General features: G+C 38.8%; 1 protein-coding gene across 2 annotated transcripts in view; it reads left to right on the forward strand.

The window, feature by feature from the left end:
* Positions 1 to 23,529, forward strand: part of crppa (CDP-L-ribitol pyrophosphorylase A) — a 60,472-nt gene that overhangs the window by 10,174 nt on the left and 26,769 nt on the right. For both annotated transcript variants that reach the window (XM_084725786.1, XM_084725787.1), the window contains exons 4-8: positions 7,311 to 7,415; positions 8,368 to 8,413; positions 11,525 to 11,622; positions 19,269 to 19,346; positions 19,549 to 19,641. In XM_084725786.1, the coding sequence (XP_084581912.1) occupies positions 7,311 to 7,415; positions 8,368 to 8,413; positions 11,525 to 11,622; positions 19,269 to 19,346; positions 19,549 to 19,641 (420 nt within the window). The remainder of the gene's footprint in view (positions 1 to 7,310; positions 7,416 to 8,367; positions 8,414 to 11,524; positions 11,623 to 19,268; positions 19,347 to 19,548; positions 19,642 to 23,529) is intronic.

A 23,529-nucleotide genomic window follows, 5' to 3' on the forward strand; every position in this document is an offset into this window, starting at 1 on the left:
CGGCCTTAAATGTATCCAGAATTTATGATAATGACAATAAAAAATTTATTTGTACTGCACTTTTCAGAGACACATGAAATCAGACAGTTAAAAATAATACAAAAACAAAATGAGCTAGAAGACCCAACAGTATTATCAGATAAAAACAGCAAACAAAAAACAATAATATAAACAGAGAAGACGTGTTGGAAATAAAACAGTGTTTTAACATTAATAAAAAGCAAAAATGTGAAATATGTACTGATTCTTCAGCCTCAGATCTTGGAGCAGGGAGCTCCAGACCTGAGAGGCCCTGACTGTTAAACCAGGTCACCTTTACTGTTGAGCCCTGCCTGAGGATTAGAAGCTGCGCTCGGGCACACAGAGGAGCAGCAATTCAATAATACCAGTGAAGAGAGGCTCAGACAGGGCTGATATGATCTCGTCTTGATCTACACAGCTGCTTTTTGTACTAGCTGAAGGTATGAGATAGTTCTTTGGCTTACCCCTGAAATGTGCTGTATGAACTTCTTGAGATCGGGTCAGCAGAGCAAAGACACTATTTTTGAGATGTTCCTCAGCTGATAAAAACATGACTGAACCTTGTTTTTCAAATTAAAGTCCACTGTCAAATATTACACCCCAGGTTTTGGCTGCAGATTTGACATTTTGAGACCAGGAGCCAAGATGCTGTAAAAGTGGGATGGGCAAAAAAAAAAAAAAAAACAGATTTGTTTTCATTAGAAGGAAGAAAGTACAACATCTAGGACATCTAGTACTTTGTTTCTGACAGACAAGATCATAACTGATGAAAATTGCCAACCTTACTGATTTTAAATGGTATTTAAGGTTGCCTTTATTGTGACATATACAACCATACAAAGCACAATTGTAACAGTACAGTCAGATTCAGTCTCTGCGTTTAACTCATTTTTGTATCAGGGGAGTTGGGTGGCTACTGTGCAGTTCCCGGGGACCAACTCCAGATCTTGGTCAGAGGTACTGACAGGGGAATTAACCTAACATACATGTTTTTGATGGTGGAGGAAGTCAGAGCACCTGGAGGAAACCCACACAGGCACAGGGAGAGCATATAAACTCCACACAGAAAGCTCGTGTCTGAACCACATGGATCCAGCATTAAGTAGAAAGTAACTGCAGAGAGCGCTTCATCAGTGTAACTGAAAGGTTTTTAAAAGTTTCACTGCAGCTTGTTTCCTATCCTGAAGTGTGATTAAATACACAGTGAAGTCAAACACATCACATTTAAAAGTCATGTATGTTTTGATTTAGCTCTGACCAGTGTCAGGCAAGTTACTCAGGAGATGTAATAAGTTTCTTTTTACTTATTACTCTTTAAAAGTAGCAGGCTTGTTGCGCTCCAGAGTTTCTCTGCTGATCCAGTGAACTGTTAACACCCAGAAAGCTTTATTATTCCTGTCCAGATGTTGGCTGGTGTGGAAACAAAGTGGACCTCTCTGAGTGTGGCTGTCAGATCATATTTCATCACCGCAGATTCTCTCTGAAGCAGCCAAACAAAGTCAAAGTAATGACAGAACTTCCACCTGTGAAAGTATGTCTCTCTCACTCGTCCTCCATCCTTCGTTTAGTTTTTTTGGCTAACAGCTGAGGTGACCTGCCTGCCCTGATCTGCTGCACATACACCTCATCATAAGAGCCTACAGAGGTCAAAAACTAACTCAGTGACTCAGAATTACTTGGATTACTAACTGTAATATTATAACTGTTTTGGAAGTTGTAATCCCAATATTATTCTATATTACTAAGTAATATATTTGTGTTAGCGAATTAGAATTATAGCTGAAAAGTCAAATATCGACGAATATTTAAAAATGGAAATTTACAAATGAATGTGACAGAAATAAGCAAGAGAGAAGGAGGACAAAGGAGAAAGCAAAGAAGCTGAAACTTAATTCCCCCTTATATATATATATATCCCCAAATATCTTTTTTTTTTGTTATAAATACTTTGAAAAACTATTGTTTTCTAAAACTGTTATTACCAGATAATTGTGTGTAACTGAAGAGGTCAAGCAGCAACCCAGGAGTTGTTATGATATAAGAATTTTAAGCTTTGATACAATACTACTGTAAAATATGATTGTAGATACAATGACAAAAAGAAAAAAAGCCAGAGGCACATTAAATAGGATAATTAATTTCTTTTTTTTTTTAATTAACAACCTGCAAGCAATGCTGGTACATATATTTTTATGCTGAAAAAACAGTATAGCTACTTTTGACAATCTTAGTCCAGAGAAGGGTTGCATGACATGACATGATATCATGATTATTTTGACTGAATTGTGTTTTCAATATGCGATACAACTAGTGTGAGTGATCATTTATGCATCAAAAGTTTTGTTTTCACTGAAAAAAAACAACAACAAAAACTTAAAATTGTACAGATGTTATATTTGTTGAGGTCTGTACCAAACAAACATGTTTTATTACATCAGGCTTTTTAGGCCAGGGCATCTCAGAGACACTACAATACTTCATTATCACAGTGTTTTGTCCCGCATTTTTCCTTTATCAAAAAAATTGCAGGGTTGTGTGATTTGGAAATTGCACTTGGCCGTACTGCGATTTTGATAATATTGTGATAAATTATGCAGCCCAAGTCCAGAGCACATGAAACCAAAAGTGCAAAACAACTCGTAATATCAAAAGTTGGAAGAATCTAGTCCTGCAGGCACGTACAACTTTCTCCTGGTGTCGAATAATTGGACAAAAAAGTCTCTGAAATCTTATAAAATGACAGTCAGATTGAGATTTATGCTCGAGGAATTACACCATTTAGAAGACAAAGGGCTTTATGATTCTCATACATCATAACAGGCCTTTACAGTCCTTCATTGTTCAGCTGATGTGCCAGAACCTGCAGGGTTTCACTCGGAGAAGCTTGTGGCGTGGGTGCTATCATTTTCACTCGGCCTCTGCTGCGTCTGGGAAAGAAATGACACGTTAATATATTCTGCCACACTGCAGCAGATTAGTCTGTGGAACAAAAGTGAACAAAGGCTCAGTTGGAAAAACGGCGAAAGAGCAGTGAAATTACATGGCACATTTAGGTGGATTCGGATTAATAGTCTCAGCAGTTGAGTGCGTTTTAATATGTGTACCTGAAAAATGGAAAGAATTTGTCCGCTGACGTATGTCGTAAATGTGTTGATTCTTTTCTGAAAGCGGGGGCTTATTGCAAAGACTTGGCAGGCTAATCCAAAGCCAACTTAATGTGAAACGTGAGTTGCAGAAGTTGACCTTATTTATTTTTCAGACACTTTTAGTTTGCTATTTCAGCCTTGACTCCATTAGATGGTTCTTCCGATAGACACGTTTTTGAAGGATGCTGCAGCAAACTTTGAGCTAAGAGCCGAAGTATGCCTCCAGTTGGAGCCCCGTTTGTCTGCAGTTATTTTTATTCTTGGCACGTATGGATCTTCAGATCGCTTTGAGAGCACTGCTGGCTTTGGCATTTTTGGCCTTTTCTGAAAATGAGCTCACATTTGTGCCGCAGTGTCAAGGGCAGTCAAGTTGCAGAAATTAAGACAAACTGAGGAGGTCGGTGGAGAAAGAAGTAGTTTGGGGGTCTACTGACAGTGTGGCCCCCTCTCCCCTCCTGTTAGTCTCCTCCTCTTCAGCCTTTCAAAAGATAGCAGAAGTGTCAGGTTAGGACTGTAGGACATGCTCATGAAAAATCTCTGAGAGCTACACATTTGTATCTTGACATCCATTGAGAGTAGAAGAACTTGGGGCTGAAAAGACAAAGGGGGAGACACTTTATCCACTCCCCGGTGAAAGCTTTTGTACAGGGAGAAAATGCTAAAGGTTAAATTACCTCAAGACTGAGAGTGTATTTCTGCTGTAATTTCTCTCCTCTGTTCCAGGGTCCCTGGAATAAAAGACCCCTCTCTTTTATAGCGTGATAAAATATTACCCAGGTATAATCTCAGGTAGCGTGGACTTGTCTTTGTAGTCCTGACTATATTTTAAACCAAATGAGCTCATCGCCTCAATCCAAACTTCCATGAGATCGACATGATTACAGCTTTTCCAGTTGTTAATCAAAGTAAATAGATTAAGTAAAAAATAAAATGTGCACTGGTCACCTAATCCTATCTAGGATTAGTTCAGGATTTATGCAACAATTGCATAAATACACACAATTAGGGTTGCCTGCTGTTTTTCAGTGCTGCTTCAGTACAATACCTGAGTTTTTGATACCAATACTAGGACTACATTAATTTAAAGTTGATGCAATCAAGATTTTCATGTTAACAAAGGATCAAATGACTATGTGTAACATAAAAGAGGTCTAAACTTCCCCTCAACTCCCCTCAACTCTGTGGACAATTTTAGCCTCCATCAGTTACATTTTGGCCTGCAGCTTAGCTGGTTTAGTCTCACCAGTCTCATCAATGTTGTTTCCAACAGCGGCAAGCAGCTCTTTTCAGCAAAAAGGCTGCCCCACAGAAAAAGTTAGCAACTAGCTAGTAGAATATTTAGCAGCTAAAGAGACAGATATTTTTTCAGGAGTTGGTTGCAACCAAAACAGAGCTAAAAGAGAGTAGATATTAGAATTACAATAAAGGGGTGGTCAGACAACCAGTTAATACCCTCCCGCAACACTGGCCGCTACAGATGGATTTTGGTTGGTATTCATAAAGTGTTGTGGTTTGATACCCAGCCGCACACAGCAGGACTCATTGAAATTTTCAGTTGTATTTTTTTTTTGTTTGGAAAAAAACCCTTATGAAATAAGTTTTCAAATGCTTACATGGAATATTTTACCAAGCAAGAACAAAATAAAACATTAATATACACATCCTGGTTTGCCAGTATTTCCTGTGTTGCATTCCATCAGAAGTAATTTGTTCACCACAAAGCGATTTTTCATACCTTTGTATTTATTTTTTTCCTCTCTAAAGTGACATTTGGCTGATTATGACAGACCTGCCCTCATTCCTTTTGTAGCACTTGCAGCCACAGTCACGCATGTTTTTGCGTAACAGATAACACATTTATTTAAGCTGTTTTTCAGTCAATAAAAACATTGAATTTGCATGTGTAGCACTTCCTTTCAGTTAAATATACTAGAACCACATGTTTTCACCTACCAATGAGCCTTGGAGCTGTTACTTGACAAACCATGGAAAATAAAGCACTGGAACAAACACTGTCAGAGCTCTGCTGCTGAAAAAGGGGCAGTAAAGCCCATTCCTTAGTAACACATCACAACTACAGAATAATGTGGGAAAATGTCTTATGAACTGATGAGATCAAAGTTCTTAATACAGATAGATAAGAGTGTTGCGGGGCCAACAGTCCGTCAGCCAAAGAAAACAGAGTCTTCTGAAGCGTCTGATGAAAAATGTGGTGACAGCAAAATCATTTTATGAGCCTGTGTCTCTTCTGGTGAAACACCAGCTCTGATCACGATACAGACGAAAGGCTTCAGATATTTTAGTGAAATATCTGCAGAAAGTTAAAGTTAACGACAAATTTCATCTCTCAAGAAGACAACCATGTGTTGCACAGAACCAAATTATGTTAGGAATGCCTTTACAAAATAAGAGCCTTCTCAAACGAGTGGTAAATCAGAGAGTACATAGCAGGTCATATTGCAGTTTGACTGAGCCTGAACTCTACAGAAAGTAAAAATGTGAGAAAAAAATTATTGTTAAATGCAGTTGCACCACGTAGAGTGAGACTTTTCAAGTGTGCTTCGTGTTGATTTTAAAACTAGAGGTTTTACCGTAATATTTCTTTTGATTTGAACACTTAGAAATGGGACCTTAAGATGGTGATGTTTGGTGTTTGGTTGGTCTGTTGAAGGCCTTTTGTGCAGAACTAGGCATCTCAACAAAGACTGGATATTCATGATCCTCAGAGGATGATTCTTTATGATTTTAATTACTTTTAATCTGTCATCATCTTGGCCAAAATTTCCCCTTGGATAACAATGACAATGTAGGTCAATGTCAACGTATCTTGTAGCTTATTGTAATAAAGATAGATTAGTATCATAACGATACTAAGCTATCTTTAAAACAAGTATTTTTTTTGTGAATATTGTTTGTCCCAGGAGGATGAATTGTTAGTTTTTTTAGTAACCACCCTGAGTTTTGCCCTACTGCCAAAGTGAAACTTACTAACCAATTGACTTACTAAAGAGACTTTACTATGTTTTCACAACAAGTCTCAAGTCTGATGTAAAACTTTGCTGAGTACATGTATGGTCTCCATAGGATGAACCCTCTCCATTGCAGACTCTCTATGAAGTTTTCTCCTCAGACCAAAATCTCAAATTTGCACACTTACTGAAGAAAGGAAGTTTAACCCCTAGTATTGGCTCTGACAGTTCAGTTTTATATTTGATATTTAATTACTAGAAAGAAGTAGGAATGTTAGCCATGTCACTGCGTACAGAGATACTCAACTTGCTTTGCCTGGGGGGCCACATTTGCAAATGACATTAGGCCAGAGGCCAGTTAACATCTCCTGAGGCTGCTAAAACTGATCCTCAAGCCAAGATCTCAAGATGTCTGAAGCATGAAAGGGAGTGTTTTGGAGAATTTGACACTGATTTTTATGTTGTGATAATATTTACTTATACGGAACACATTACTGCTGTTGATTAAACCATACCAATCAAAGGTTAAGGAGGATCTTTTTTTTACATTCTTGTTTTAATTAGTGTACAATCGCCTGAAAATAAGAGTCATTGTGTTTTTGTTACCTTAGAATGAGCCGTTTATATCTAAAGGGGGCGAGGGTCCTTTTCATTGGAGTCCGCCATGTTTGACCACCATGTTTCTCCAGTAGCATAGCAGTAACAAACAGTAACAGCCTAAATGATGAAACATACCTGCTGAAGATCAGCATGTTGGCATTGTTATTGTGAGCATGATAGCATGTTAATGTTAGCACTCATCACAACACTGCTTCTCAATCACAGCCTTACAGCTCTGTTAGCATGGCTGTAGACCTTCAGTCTTGTTCATATGTAGCTCAGTTTGACCTTACACCATTTTTAAATGAAGTTTATGTGATGGACTGTCAATCCCCATGATAGAAAAGTCTAGAAAGTGTATATTTGCATTAGCATGTGGACAACTGTGACAAGTATTCTTAAATAAATAATGTATTATAGATCAACAGGGCATCCAGTTGGTTGTAGCCACTGGTGCAGTTCCAACATTGCACTGGAACAACGTAGTTTACCACAGTTCCTCCAACTGTGACGGAAATATATTGTTTTCAACAATTGTCCACAGCGTCTTCTCTCTGTTGTGTCCTCTCTGCAGTGCAGTGAGTCAGACTTTGAGTTTGGCACAGAGTGTCTCCATCTGGCTCTGCAGTACTGTGGCACCAATGCCAAGCTCATCCAGGGACCGCCAACACTGTGGAAGGTGAGCACGCCAGGGGCCCGGTTTGGGTTGGGGATTGTGGATTTGGTGACAGTTTGGCTAGCGCTGCTGTATGCCGGCTGCTGATTTATCATATGGGCACAAACAAAGCTTGTAAATTAAAAGTGAAGGGTGCTGGCAAAAGAGGAAGCACCAGTATATTGAATGTGACATCAAGGATTAGCATGTAGAAATTAGCTTAAATGTAAATGTTCTGTGCTGAATGCTCCATTCATGTAGCTGTTTGCCCCTCAGTTAGTTCACCCAAATTACAATAAGACATATATTTAGTGGCCCTCAGTGTTATCCAGCCCTGAAGATGGGTTTGATTTGGTTTTTCATGTTAGAGTTTTGAGTTTTCTGGCTCCACCCTAATATAATGGACGTGGATCAAATTCTGTTTGTAGTGCTCAGTAACATTTGAGGAGTAACTTGTCTTTCCAAACAACACTGGAGAGTACTACCCTCAGAGCGTGGACTTTTTTGGCACTAACTCAGTTTAATATCTGGCATTAGAATCGTGATATTAGATTCTTTAATTGAATGAATAGTTTTTAGAGGCTTGAAGAGGCAAAACTGTACAGCATTTGTCAAGAAAAAGCAAAGACTATAGAAAAGTCCAAAGAATAGATGTAATTTTGTGTTTTATTTCTTATTCCCTGTTAATCATCTCATGATGCCTTAAGAAATATTGATCTAGAGTAACTGGGACACTGTCTCTGCTTTTGAGTTTTTTTTAATTTGTTTTTCAGTGCTTTGAAGAACCCAAATCAAATTCCTTTCACCTTCAGTGGATTGTTGGGTTAGTGTATTATTTCTCAGAGGCAGATATATCAAAATCTTGGCACATAAAACCAAAACTATCTGCATGGCCAGATACCTTTGTAGATTAAAATGTTTTTTCTTCTAATATGAGTGAACTGATCCTTCAAACTGAAGTTATTTTGTCCTCCAGGTAACCTACAAACGAGATCTGGCCGCTGCAGAGTCCATTATCAAAGGTGAGTTACCCTCTATATGCATAATTTCCTGTGTGTATAGCAGAGCTTTTCATCTCTTCTTCTTCGTCTTCATTTGTATATACACATGTGAAGTGTCCGTGTAGACATGTAAGGCTGAAGGCAGTAGGTCTTCTCAGACAGGTTCAGTGGTTTTCGTCTCTTTATGTTGGCAGGATAGACTTAGTCTTGAATGGAATGAACCAAAATGTACTCAGAGGGAGAAATTCTTTGTAGCATTGTTCAGCTTGGTCGGAACAGTCTGTGAATACTACGGAGAGCAAGTCAGGACAAGAGAGACTATCACAGTCAGAGAAATGGAAATAAACGCAGCCCTATATTTCACCCTGCTAGCACCTGGACCAACAATTACCTGTTTGATGATGACATAAGGTGCACAGTGATTATTCCCAGAGTCTCTGAACTCAATGAATTCATTGTGTGTTTTTAAGAGAGGACGTGGAAGAAAGTTCTCACATCTGTCAGGATGATAAACTGCAGAGTGTTTCAGTTTGTGTGTGTTTGCGTTCCACATACTTAGATACACACCACTGTGTCACTGTGTGCGTATGTGTGTGCAGACCCGTGGTTGTGTGTATCCTGATTAGAAGAGTCTGTTTGTGCACACTTACCAATCGATTTTTCAATACAAGGCTTGTGAGTGAGGCAGCTCCAGTTTTATGCAGTGTATATGGTGGCCATCTTGATTTAATGTTTTAGAAATTGTTTTGTTTTTGACCATGACTTAATAATTTTGACATACACTTGCAAAACACAACCAGATATTTCTGGCACCCCTGATTCTGGAAGTTAGCCTGATATCAGACATGTTACACTGTATTTCCATTTTTAAGAGAAAGAGCCTACTCAATGCAGTGGGTGGAGCCAGCTCAGCGGAGTGGGCAGATTGGTCAGTGGTCTGGACTCAGGCTAGTCAGAAGTAAAAGTCACGAGGTGACAGTTGGAGCACTCTTATAGCTTGGATTGGCGTGAAACTCTTCTAGTTAAGACATCAATACAAAACATTAACAGCTATATTAAAAAATATCACCAAGTGTCCATAAAGACTTTGAGGTTGATGTTAACGATGACTCTCAAGGTATTTTTCATCAAGAGACAACCAATAATAAGAGCTTGAAATTCTGTTACATGTGCTGCTAAAGGCAGTTTAAGCTTATTATTCCACTATTAAGAAAACTAGAAATGCAATCCTCAGCTCAATTTGCTTGATTTAACTGATTTACTTAAATCAGGAAAACCACAACTCCTCCCAGTTTGCGTGTTTGTTGGTGTGTCTAATTCATTTGGCTGTTGAGATAGTGTCTGTCAGTTAGTAGCTGGCAAACCAAAGTGTAACTGTGCAATAGCTAGCTACATGTTAACTTGAACCTCAGATTTTATCCTGCTCTAAAACTGCCTAACCTATCCTGCTGTCTTGGTTGGCTAACCTAACATGCTTTCTATTTAGCTTGCTAATGTAGTTGGTATGTTGGAGAAGTATTCTAATTTTCTGCACTGACAGAGTTGCATCAGTCTCAGTTGGAGCACTTCCAAGTGTTGGATGAAACTCTCCTGGCTGAGTCATCCATAAATCAAGGCAAGATCAAGTGTGTTTGAAAATATCTGGTCCTTTGATAAAATGTTCAGGGTACAACAGTAACTCTAAGAGAGAAGACATCTACAACTAAGGAGGAGCATTTCAGTAAGAAACACCCGATCACTGAGCATAAAGTGGTATTAATAATTCATACCGGAAAAGACACTGATGAGAGCAGTAAAGTTGTAGACTGTAAGAACCAAAACAGTGATCTTAAAGTGCAGGGGAAGTTCAGATTTGGATGAAAGATTGTGACTACAGCTGACAATTTTTCACAATACACATAGTGATTTGATGAAGAGTTAATATAAAGTTACTGAAGAGTGCAAGGGACAGGAATTCCTGAACTGTGGTGGTGTTTTCCTCCCAATTGCAACAACAAATTGCTCTGAATTTCCTACAGCTTCTGACCAGCTTCTTATCCACAGCAATAATGGCTGAGGCTCATGGGTATTAGTATTTAGGGACACAATAACACACTGACATTATTTCTCATAAACACAGATGAAATGATTAAAACAGCTGGTCATAGCATAAAACCTATAACATTGTTAGATAATCTAGGAGACTCCTGTGTTTTGTGTTGAGGAACACTGAGGATTTTATTAAAAGAAAAACCTTGAAATGAAAATTTACAGTAGGGATCCAGTGACTCAACCTGCTTCATAACTCATAACAAGTTAAGTCCGTTGAGACAACTGGTGTGTTCATCACATAGCTGAGTCAGACGAGATATGCAGGGAAAACGTTTCTGTGATATCTTCCACCACTGGCCTCTAATTTATTCTCCAATGAAGTGAATGATCAACCAAAACATGTGTAGGTGGACAGACTCAAAGCAGGCTGAAGTTGCGCAACATCCAGCTTTCATGTGTTTTGGAATTTATTGTATTTTATCTATGAGAAGCTTCTGAGACAACAAAAATGTTTTCAGTGTATTTTTTTGTGTATAGCAGAGGCGAGCGAATGATTGAGGGCCACAGGGAAAAACACATGGGGACTATAGGATTTGAATCCACCAATTTGTTGATAAGGCAACTAACTCAAACTACCCTCGAGGTCCAGCAGAGTAAGAGTTGATCCATTTTCCCTGAAACCGCCTTTTCTCCTTAACTATGCCGGGGCTTCCCGCTGAGCTTTTCTATCTCATTTCCATATTAAACTGACAGGTTTTTCACTGAAATGTTTAACTTTAGCTAACAGTACTAGCATTAATAACAGAATATAATTCCTGCAACTGGTTATTGAAAGTGAAAGTGAGGTGAAGAGATGGACTATGAATGCAAACATGTAAGCATTTAATGTCACTTTTGGGGGCCACACTGTTTTTGAGGGCTGCCTTGAGAACCCTCGGCATAAAGCTTTTTCAGTGGACCTCTACTGATTGCACCAGACAAGCTGCTACAAGATTTGTAATGCCAAGTTAGGCCAGTTTGTGTTCATACTTAGTCACTCTCTCACTCTTGATGGGGCAGTTATCACAGAAGTTTTAAACCAGTCATGTTCTTCTCTTTCAGAGACTCTGTCGCAGTCGGCTTGTGTTATCACAGGTGGATCTGCGCATGCTGTGACGCTGGCTGATGCCCTTCAGAAGGCTGTTGGTGCTCTCGACATGGTAAGAGTGCGACAGTCACAGCTGATTAAAACGCTGGTTATTTTGACGACAGCAGTACTGTAGATCCCCATGAGTTTGCCATTTTTGTTTTCCTTTATCTCCTTGTTCCCGTACCTCCAATCCCCCCACAATCTCAATGTGAGCTCCACTTGGGTGGCCTGCTGGTGAGACATGCCATCTGCGGTCAGAGCTTTAATGGAGCCTGTCTGGGACATCTACTCTCTGCAACTTTCCTCCTCCTCATTTTCTCCCTCCATCCCCGACCTCCACCTCTCACTCCCATGCATGCAGGAGAGCAGATGGCAGTCATATTTCCTGTACCGTGGGAGTTTGCCTGATTAATTGAGTGTTTAGTGATGAGTTCTTCCCTCCTCCTCCTCATCCTCCTACCACCTCCGCTCAGTCAGACTTGATGTGCTCCCAGTTTCCACCACAGTCCATATCCCTCCCATTCACTCTTAATTATTTTTCGGGCACATCAAATTCCCATGTTGCAAACATCCTCCACTTAATTTGTAAAATTGTTCCTAACAGACAATGGAAAACGGTATCCATATGCAAAACAGCACGTGAATGACAGTCTGAGATATTCAGTCAGACAGCACAGACCACGTAGAAGTTCCACATGTGAAATCCTCTCCTTTACCTCAACAACTGTCGGGTTTCCCTTCAGCAAGCCACGTAACCACTAACTCAAGCAACCTTTCAGCTTTCTTTGAAAAGAAGGAAGACGAATGGATGTCACAAAATAAGCTTTGTGACTATGGTACCACTCAAAAGTTTGAAGAGATCGGCTCATTTAATGTTTTTTCACATTGTAGATTAATACTGGAGACATCAGAACAATAGTATGAAATATAGAATTATATGGAATTATGCAGTAAGCAAAAATGTGAAAACAAGGCAAAATATGTTCTATATTTTGGATTCTTAAAAAGCAAAAAACTCTCGCACACTGTCTGGCAATCAAAGATTTAATAACATTGTGGTTATTAAACTTTATTGTGAACCCTTTAATTTCTCTGCACATGTGGATCTACAGGTGTGCAAAAGTTTTTTGCTTTTTGATATTTTAGATCCTTCAAAGCAGCCACCTTTTGCTGTGATGACGGCTTTGCACACAGTTGGTATAATCTGAAACCTTTCTTATTAAAAACACAAAGAAAAAACATTGACTGAGAAGTGTGTCCAGATTTTTGACTGGTAATGTACAAGTGGACATGTGACTGCAGGGTCTATAAGAAAGCATATGCAAAATTATGATGGTTGCAATGCAACATCAGTCAGTGTACAAGTTGTAAAACTGATTTTGAGACAAACAAATTAACCCTACAATAAAGATTTGTGCCCTCAAGAGATTGTATTGCATCACCTTGTGGGGAAGAACTCATTCAGGTGAGATGGTGCAGACATAATATTATGAATGCCTGTGCAGTCTTATTTCAGTGTGACACCCCTGCAATAACTGCCTTTTTGTACCTTAATGTTTTTATTTTGTTAACAAAATATTCTACAGAAGATTAGTGTTTTTTCATGCTTCAAGAAAAGGTGGGTCTGAAATGATTGTAGCCGGGTCCTTAGTGTAGGACAGCAGCTTTAGTCAGCTTGATTAACAGCAGGTATAATGGACTCCAACGGCAACCCAAAGTCACAGCAAATAAACATGTCTAAAGGTATCAAATGTCCTTAAAAATTGTATAAACCATAGCATAATTCACTTCTTGTTACGGTCAGCATGTTTCATGTTTATCTGTGGCATAGCTAAACACTACACTGTTTTAGTGTCGTGCTCTCATCTCTTAACAACTCAGAAGCTCAGGAAGTTGCATATTAGGCAGTTTATTTGTCTGGAAAATGAAGGTCGCAGAAGGAGATTAAGCCGAAAGAGTGGTATGAGAGGCTTCCCTTTTTTTTCTTTTTCTAAGGGGCGTAAGTTTCACTTGGGACAAAAAGACAGATGTACCTCTCGCTTTTTTAACACCTACACAACCTCCCTCCCTCCTTTTACAGTTTGAGAGTTTCTCTAAAATGGACCCCTTTCACTGTCAAGCTGCAGAACTGAGTGAAGATGACAAGAGGGAGAAGAGCTAAAACACTTTCAATTTCATTGTGTGCGCAGATCACAAAAATAGATCTTTTTCACAGCAGCCATTTTGACATGAAATAGTGATAACAGCAATAACAATCATTTGTACCACACAAATAATAATATTTGTACAGCACTTTTCAAAACACAAAGTGCTTTTACAGAACAGGATCAAATAGAACAAAAACAATAATAAAAAAAAAAATAGGCATATAAAACAAAATATTGGACCAAAAAGGTCTTTTATGCCTCACAAGTGAAGTGAAGAGATGTATGTGGGAATTTTTCTGCCCTGGGTTTCGTCTGTAAGGCAACATATTGTTTGGTTATTTGTTGGGTCCATATGCAGAGAGGAAGATGTGGTGGGAGGCATAACTTTTAATTTATAGTTAATATTTTCCAAGAAACATGCTGGAATTGACCATCAAAAATCTAAAGTAATCAGTATAAGTATCAGCTTGAGATTGACATGATTGTGTATATATAGTATATTTTATACCTACAGAGCCTCTGACTTTATCCTAAAATCAAACCTACGCACTTGACTGAAAGGGATTCATGTTGTTTTTCCCACTCCTGTATGTACTGCTAATGAGAAAACAAAATGACATATAATAACAATGTCAAAACAACACCAAAGTAAGTCCTCAAAAGTGATGTTGAGTTGAACATCTCTAATACTGATTTTATAGCATTATAAGCTTCACAAAATGTTTATTGGGTCACCTGAGATTGTACAGGTGTTTATGATATTCCGTCCATTCCTTTATGTGCTCATATTTCATATCCGTCGCCTATTATTCTTCTCCAGAGCAGACACCCAGGCTGACAAATCGCCCACACATGGCTTCATGTATAGAGAAGTGTTTTTCTTCCTGGATCATCCTGATGTATATATATTCCCTCAGTGTAGCTGTTGACAGTGGACGGGGGCGTCAGGGCACGCCACATAATGTCTTTCCATGTTCCACCGTGATCCAAACAGTCCGTCCCCCTTTAAACTTGCTCCAAGTCCTTCATCAGTTGGTGTCAAACGGGCGGATCTTGCTGTCCGGTGCTGGACCGGGCCCCAGAGACGGATTGGGGTCGGTATCAGTCTCCTTGGATCGGCTGATTGGAGCCATTCCCGTCTGCGCTCAGGTGGCTGTCGGGGCTGTGATTTTCCGGTGCGCGTGTTCGGAACCAGATACATCCTTTTCAGGGAGTTTGGGAGGGAGGGAAGAAGAATGGAGGGGGAGATGAAAGGCGAGTGGAAGAAGCGGAAGATGAAGAATTACCTTTGTCCCAGTGCCATTATGTGAATCTAATACAGGGATAAGAAAGCTTGGGCTGCCCAAGCTAAGCTGAAAACTGACAGGATAGTGTGTGTGTGTGTGTGTGTGCGCGTGTGTGTGTGTGTGTGTGTGTGTGTGTGTGTGTGTGTGTGTGTGTGTGTGTGTGTGTGTGTGTGTGCATGCGTGTGTGTATGTGTTTGTGTTTGTGTGTGTTTGTGTGCAGGTGGAGGATTTGGCAGCATGAGTTAGAGAAAGACACTCAACAATCTGGCAGTAAGAATGTGAATTAAGGATTCTCTCAGCAGGATATTATCTGAGAGATCCATTTGATGCAGTTTATATCCAGGCTTACATAGAAAAGGAAAAATTGTCACATAATATAAATTATTACAACAATTAATCTCCTGAAAATAATACATTCCTGGAGAAAGTATTTTTTTTTAACCTTTATTTATCCAGGACAGTTTCACTGAGGGCTACGCTGTCTGTTTTCAGGAACACCCTGTTTAGTTGCAAAGTTGCACACGTTCACACCGGAAAGTTGCAGAACCATTTTATTTTTTAACTACTGAGCAACTTAACTGGTGCAGTTGGGGGTTCAAGGCATATAAGGCGTATAAATACGTCTCATATTCATACCACTGAATAATATATTTTCTTGATAAGTACTTTTTTGATGAATACTTTTCATGGAACTTGGAACATGGAACTCTCTTTTTAACCTTTTTAAACCTGTTTCATTGTAACAACATGCAAGAGTTGTTTTGGCCCATCAATTAAGCAGTTTTAACAAAGGGAGTTCAGCAAAATACAAAATGTCTTCAAGTCCTTTACAATAATATAAGTCAAATAGTTTAGAGCAGCCTTAAGCTCTTATCCACTCCCCTCCGCTCCTCATCAGGTGGTCACCTGCAACAGTGCATCCAGACAATCTGACTGCGTGTTCAAAAGATGCTGACTGTCATAGTTGATGCATGTTTTGGCAGTAAAGCCAAGAAAATAACACCCTACATGTACAGCCATTTCCATAGCAAGAGAACCAGAAGATCTGCTTGTAATGATCACAAACAGACATTTTCAAGATAGCCAAGATAGTTTTTGTACAAATATAAATAGTGTGATAACCGTGATACTTAGCTTGACATGTGACCAAATTTTAAAACTTACTGTTATTGTGCATTCTCTCCACACAGGAAATGTAGAAAAAAGATGTCACAAGTTTAACACTGACATAAACTTTTCTGTTTTGCTGTGCAAGATATTAAATATCTGTATAGCACTGAAAACCTCAACTTGCTATGTACGAGTTCCCCAGTTTTTGCAGTCTGTCTATATCCTAATTTCCCCTTTTTGTTATATAATTATGAGCCGTGAGTTATTCAAACATTTGGCTCCAGTGAATTTGGAACAAAGGTTCACATAAAACACCCACTCCTCTGGGTTTAGCCTCCTACATAAGAGATGAAAGTATTTCAGTTTAAAAAAATGGACCAAATCCTCTATTATATTCCTTATCGCTAATCCTTTTATCTTGATATATGATAATAGCCTCATATCCAGCCCAGATCAAAGATAGTCAATGGACTCATGTATCAGCGTAGTGAAGCTTTTAAAGATTAACCTCAACCTATAAGAGGGTCTGTCATTTAGACAGAGAGCAAGGAGTAATAGCATGGCAGGAAAAGAGCCTGTCAGCCACTGATAAGTAATGGGTTCTGATTTGTGTTTGCAATTTACAATAGTTTACTTGCCAAGGGCTCTTTTATAGTACAAACGTGTCCTTTAAATGTGATAAATACGTGGTCATTATATTTACAGCAGTAAGTGTGCATGCTGCTGCTGTGATGACATGAGAATTTACTCATAAGCTTGAATCTGGCCCATGATTTGTTTTTCTCTCTTGTTAAAATCTCTCTTTGCTGTTGCCATGAAACTTAAATAGAAATACCAAAATTTTCATCTCACATTTTTAGACATTCTAGTAGGTTTGTAATGCTGGTCTGTCTACTACTTTGGTTGAGTTTAAAATATCTCAACAACTTTTGGATGGTTTGCTGTGACATTTTGTTCAGACATTTGAGGTTAAAGGATGACGCCTACCAATTTTGGTGATCCTGACCTTTCAGGGAGCACCGCTATTCTGTTGACATTTATGGTTTTGACTGACGCATCTGGACAATCATTGGATGCATTTTCATGAAGTTTGGTACGCACGTTCATGTCTCCCTTAGGATGATCCCGTAACTTTTCATCTAGTGCCATCAGCAGGTCAAAATTTTCATTTGTCTAATACTGTATGACCAAACAAATTGCATTGCCTTCAGCGTCAACTGTGCCTCAATTTTACTTTGTCTTTAGTACTAATTAGCAGCTGTTGGTATACTAAGAACACGCTAAACTAAGATGGTGAACATATTAAACATCAGCTCAAAGCATCACTATGCTGAAATACAGCCTCACAGAGCTGCTAGCAAGGCTGAAAACTCTTTAATCTTGTTTAAAAGAATGAACCAGCTGGTATAACATTTGCTGTACAACAGCCAAAACAACTGACAAATGACAAAAAAAGGGTGATGTTAAGTGTTAAAGTCGAGCACAACTTGAGAAGAGTCGGAAAGTCAACAGCTGACCCAGTAATGTCAGTTACACAGTGATATCGATCTAATGCTAGTAATCATTAGCAACCATTAGCTTCCATAAGCTACTGGTCAAACCAGATCAAGTAATCCTGTGTTGTCAAAACTCCTGACAGTATTGAAGTGAGCAAGTGTTAGTCCTATTGCTATAAGTATGAATTAAACTTTTTATTTCTAAGATAATAAATGTGCCACCTCTCCTTTTAAGCAGCTAACTGCCAAATATTTTCTTCCGCAGTTGGTGGAGTCAAAAAGAGAGTTCATATTGGACTTTAATTTGTCAGGTGGTGAGAAACATGACTCCAAATGAATGCTATTGTTGCCCTGTGATTACTGGATGTGTAGACTGTTTGCGAACATGTTAGCCATAACAACTTTATAAAGTAATAATATATGTCATTCTTGTGTGACAACTTAATTCCACTGCCCCAAAGCAGCCCAAATACCCAAATATTACTGCTTTATGTATAACTTTTAATGAGAATTTTAATGTTTTAACAGTGCATTGTCTCATATTAGACCCAACCTCACTAAAATGACTAAAATTCAGTCTCTTCCTTAACACATTTACAATTATTTTTAGGAGATATCTCACTACTGTGCTGAGCTCTGAAGCTTTGTTTTTCTTGTGTCCTCAGAGTGGTTTGGTCGTCGAGTCTCTGTGGCTTCTTGGCTCTCCAACCCATGCCTAAATTTAAATAAACATTCCTACTCTGGGATTTCATGCCCAACCTGGTTTAGATCATCTCAAATTTTTTAAACCCTGCAAATCTACATTTCGGACTGAAATGATTTTCCTCCTGAAGCCATGGGCAGTTATCTTTCAAGACCAATTAACCCTCCGACATATGTTTCCTATATCCATTTCACATTTACAATTACTTTCTGTTATTTTAATGGGTAGAACAACTGTGTCTCGATGCCAAACACAGATTCTGGATGTTTATTTCTGTGTTTATTTCCTGCGTGTGTGAAATTGTAGGACCAGGCTGTAATTAGAGGCACAACAACATAGATGAATGTGAAACGGACATGGTGGACATGGCGTGCTATCCGGTTGCCTCATGTGTCAGTGGTGTGCCAAGGCCAAAACTGAATGGAAAGATCAGGACCTAAATGTCCTGGTCCTCTGAGCAAAAAAGCTTTTACGATTCTTGGCTGTAGTTGGACTTTGACTCAATTTGCAGCGTAATGAAATTTAAGTTGGCTTGTGTCTGATCGCTGTCCCCGGCTTTTGCATATGACAGAATTTTCCTGCCAGTTGAGAAGTATAAAGGAGCCCAGAAATGGTTTCTTTTTTTAATCCCTTCCATTTGTTCTAATAAGCTTCTGATTACAGTTGATGGAAATGAGCCACTCAGTTGCATACTCCCTGAGTGTATTTAGATATATTTTTAATCTCCTTTCTGTAATCATAAAATCATTCAGGGCAGGAAAACAGGTGGTTTATAGAATCACACTAAATGACTGAAGAAGTGGCTGAAACAAAAACCAGAAGCCTCTTGACCTTTGAGCACTGAAGTCAATCAGTCACTCAACATCAGCTACATGAGGACCCTGGTACTGCAGCACTTGCTTTAACTGTTACCACTCAGCATCCTGAAACAAGCAGAACTGAATATTTAACATCACTTTATCTCTGTCTTACAGGAGCTGGATGTCATCCCAGATCTGATGGGAGAAAACACCAGGTATCTATTAAACAACTGGAACTTCATCCAGGTTTCTGTAAGTTCCTATTTAGCTACAACTTTTCTGACAAAATGAAAACATGCCCGTGTAAATATTCATGATCTGTTTTGGCTGAGGAAGTGTGTAGATTTTAGATTAACAGCTTGTGGCATACTTGTTATCTTGCTGCTCATCATGGAGAAAAATTCCATCCTAGCCGAAAAGTTCTTATCTAGTTTTTGGTTTCCTTGGTCTCCAGGTCGATCGGTCTTGTCTGTCTGAAGTGGAGGCTTTGCTGAGGGATTTGGAGGCAGCGAATAGAGCTCTTCTTTACCCACTGGTCATCGTTTGGGTGAGTTCACACATGAATTCTGCAGCCATGATTTTACAAATAGGACAAAAAAGAGTCTGTAGCCATGCTAGTATGTCCTTGAGTCCGTAGGTAGGCACAGCTTTTCTTTGAGCTAATTGTATTGGTGTATTAGTTTTGTAGTATCAAGCAGTTTTTAATTAATGATGACACTTAGGCTGAGCTTATGGCTCGGCCTGAAGAACTATACTTAATTCAGAAGGGTTACATGTTATCTTTACTAAATATTATTATAATCCATCCAAGAGTTTTTGGTTTCACTCAAAACTAGGGATGTGCGCGATTAGTCAACTAAACAAATAAATGTCGCCACCCTCGCTAGTCAGCACCAGATATAATTGTCAGTTAAACTGTTGTTTAAGAATGTGCCACACTGGTTAACTAGCTGGACTGTAACCCTGTCAGACAGCAGCCTCCCTCTCCCCTCGCTAATGCCCATATGGTCTGGATGTTGTTGTTGTTGTTGAACAGATAACACCTGGTAAAAACAGAACAGTTTTGCAGTGTTTTGATCAAGAAAATGAAAATAAGGTTGCATTAGAATAGACTGGAATATAACCACTTGACTGGCATGTGGACATGAACCTGCAAGGAGAGCAGGTGCTAGCACTGCTGACATTAGCCACACTGTGTAGGAGTTAATGTAAGCTGTGGGTAAAAGATGCTGTTTACCTGCAGATTCTGCTTGATCTGAAAAACTGATACATTTAGTGAGTTGTCATGTTTTTTAGGATAATGTGTAATGTTCACAATGCAGAGCACAAAGTGCCACACATTTCAGCTGCATTTATAATACAATATGGTTATTGAAGAATGTGACTAATGGCGTCAAGCGCCTCCTTAATATACACAATAGTTTTTCAGACAATGTTTAGCATTATCAGTTAATAAATTATCCTTGACGTTGGCAGTTTTCTTACTGTTAGACTCCTGTTAAACAACAGGAGTTACAGGAGTTATCATGTATTAACTGCACAGCAACTCTAACATGCAGAGTTACAGGGAGAAAATTAATATTTTGAATTTGTAAAAGCCAGACAAAAGCTACAATGTTAAAAACACAAACTGGGATGCCTCCTAAATGTTTGCAGTGATTGAAGAGCCTGTGTCAGGTTTTTTCAGAACTTGAGTCTCACTGAAATTCTGCTCAGGAGTCAGTCAGTGTATAAAGAGTTTCTGTAGGTCTGTGTGTTTTGGAAGTTGAACATGCCTCAGTATCATTTCCCACACTTTGAATGAACTTTTCTTTACATGCTCATGAATACAGACATCTGGCACAGGACAGATTCAGTTTCTGTGAGATACATGTACCACAGGTCAAGCCAAACCTTTTCCTTTTTTTTCCCCACTTGTAAAAGCATCACCTGAAGTCCACCTCGGGTACCTTGATGAGCTCTGTAGCTGTGTGGAAACCCTACACCTCCCAGGAGAGCGCTGCAGCTCCGCCTCGCTTACTGTTCGATTCAAACACCCGAAAGTCCAGCACTAACAGAGTAACACTGACCTGAGAGCTCACAGAAAGAAAACCCTTAAACAAACTGCTCAAATCTGCTCCAAGAAACGTTTAAATATTTGCAGAAAAGGCCTGTTTACCCTCTTTTAATTTGGAAAATTGACCTCTTCAACTAGCACACAGAGCAAGTGCCAAAACAATTCCAGGTAATCGGAGAGAAATAAACCTGTAGAGGCCGACAAGTCTCAATCACTGCAGACGTCACGCAGCATTACTCCGCTGAAGCTCCTGCTCTTATTTCTGTGAGTTGTACTACGTTTTCAATAAAGACAGGAACACACACACACTCTTAAACACGTAAACACACAGTCTGAAGCTGGGTTTTAGAGGGATTGACTCTCTGCCACACCAGAACAAAAGCATGTCAGAGTTGCCACAATTCCCACTGTCAACATGTTTACATTCTAGTCTAATATATTCTATTTTGTTCTTTTATTTTCTGTTCCACTATATTTTTCTCCCATATATTCTACTCTACTTTATTGTACTTATTGTACTCTATTCTGCTCTGTTGTTTTCTATTGCACTCTACTCCACTCTGTTCTATAGAACTTTATTTCATTATACTGTTCTGTTCTGGTCTGATTGCAGTGTTTGCTCACAGTGTCTGGATAGAAAACCCCTGCGTCACATACGTACAGTTTATTGGCAGCAACATGTTTAACATTTTCTTTTTTCATGTTGCTATTTATAGACCCTTTTTAGGCTGATGTCATGAATGCGCCACGGCGTTAGCTGCAGGCAAAACTGGATAAATGTCATCTTGCTCTGATTTGTGTACCAGAATCATAGAAGTAATGACTAAAAAGTGACGTTTTATCACATATAAGCTGCCACTGCCGGTCAAAAAAAGAGAAGAAGACGACTATGGTTAAACGTGGCAAGACGAAGGCTGGGAGATGTGTGTGAGCCATGACAAAGAGTAAAGAAAGGAAATATTGTCACACTGATTTTCCTTATTAAACATAAAAATACCACTGATCACCCTCTGAATTCAGGCTTCTTACCAAACTAAGATGAGTTTTAACTGCCTCAGCATCCCCTTAAAACACACTTCATTTAAACTTGATAGAAACAAAATAAAATTCACCAAAATCGACTTGTCCAGTCTTTTCACTTGACCAACAGGCTGTCATCCTCCAGGCCAGGTGCACCGTCCTGAGTCAGGCCAGCACACAGCAATGTCTGTTACTCTGCAGACGATTAAATTAGCTAGAATGACAAAAATGTCCTCCAGAAAAGTTACCAGCAACGGAGTCACCCTTGTCAATATATTTGTCTAAACACCCAACCCTATAGCAGTTGTAGAAAGATTGTTCATCCATTGAGTGAGCGGTTAATGTGAACTTTTTCGAGTAACATTCACGGTCCTTGCGAGTGAGTGACTGCACAGATTCAGAAGAGCTTGTATGTGAAGAAATGAACCAACAAAACTTGCTAGCTAGTGTTGGCTAAAATGTTCAGAAAATATTTTTTTTTTTTGTTGAATAGACATTTCAGCTGGTTATAAGAAATAAACCATGTGAGGACACAACAGGGAGAGTCCTGCCTGGGTAGCTCCAGTTTTAGAAATACTTCAAGGCTGAGTTAGTCTCACCTGCAGTGAGATGTCACTCATTGTTTATCAAAGCAAAAAATTACAAAAAAATAAGCACAGAAGAAATATCTTACGGGCTGGACCACTGTGCTCAACTATCTTTAAACATTATGTACATTTACAGCTGTAAATGATAAAACAAATAAACATTTTTGCCGATTTTGAATATCACCGCAGTTCAAATCAGCAGCCAGTTGTTTACGCAGAAGTGACTGTTGTTGTTATGGCAACATCACGGTGATTCGGTCTATACTACTCTACTGTACTTTACGCAAGTCTACTGTACTCTGTTGTACCTTTTACTATTCTGCTCTATTATATTTTACTTTAAACTTCTCTATTTTACTCTATTTTGTTCTGTTCTGCTTTATTAATATCTGTAAAATTACTTAAAGTTAAAACAAATGAGTCAAATATTTTGATTGAATTGGAACTGTGATAATCAGTCATTAGTCATTTATCAAACAAAAATCCTAAAAAGCTGCTAATTCTGGATTCTCAAATGTGGTGATTTGCTGCCTTTCTTTGAATGATAAGATATTAGACTAATAAATGATCCGTTTCTTTCCTAAATGTACTTTTTTCAAATAATCAATAAACCACTAATATAATTAATCCTTAGTTGCAGCCCCACAAATTTCTTCAATGCATGTTGTAGATTGTATCTAAATTAAACAGAATTAACTTTATCAAAGTAAAGTGGATTTTCAAAAAGGAAAACAATCCATTACTATAACGGATCACACAAGGTTTACTTTTG

The sequence above is a fragment of the Lutjanus erythropterus genome, chromosome 9 (genome assembly GCF_056507025.1).
Source record: "Lutjanus erythropterus isolate fLutEry1 chromosome 9, fLutEry1.hap2, whole genome shotgun sequence".
Taxonomy (NCBI): Eukaryota; Metazoa; Chordata; class Actinopteri; order Lutjaniformes; family Lutjanidae; genus Lutjanus; species Lutjanus erythropterus.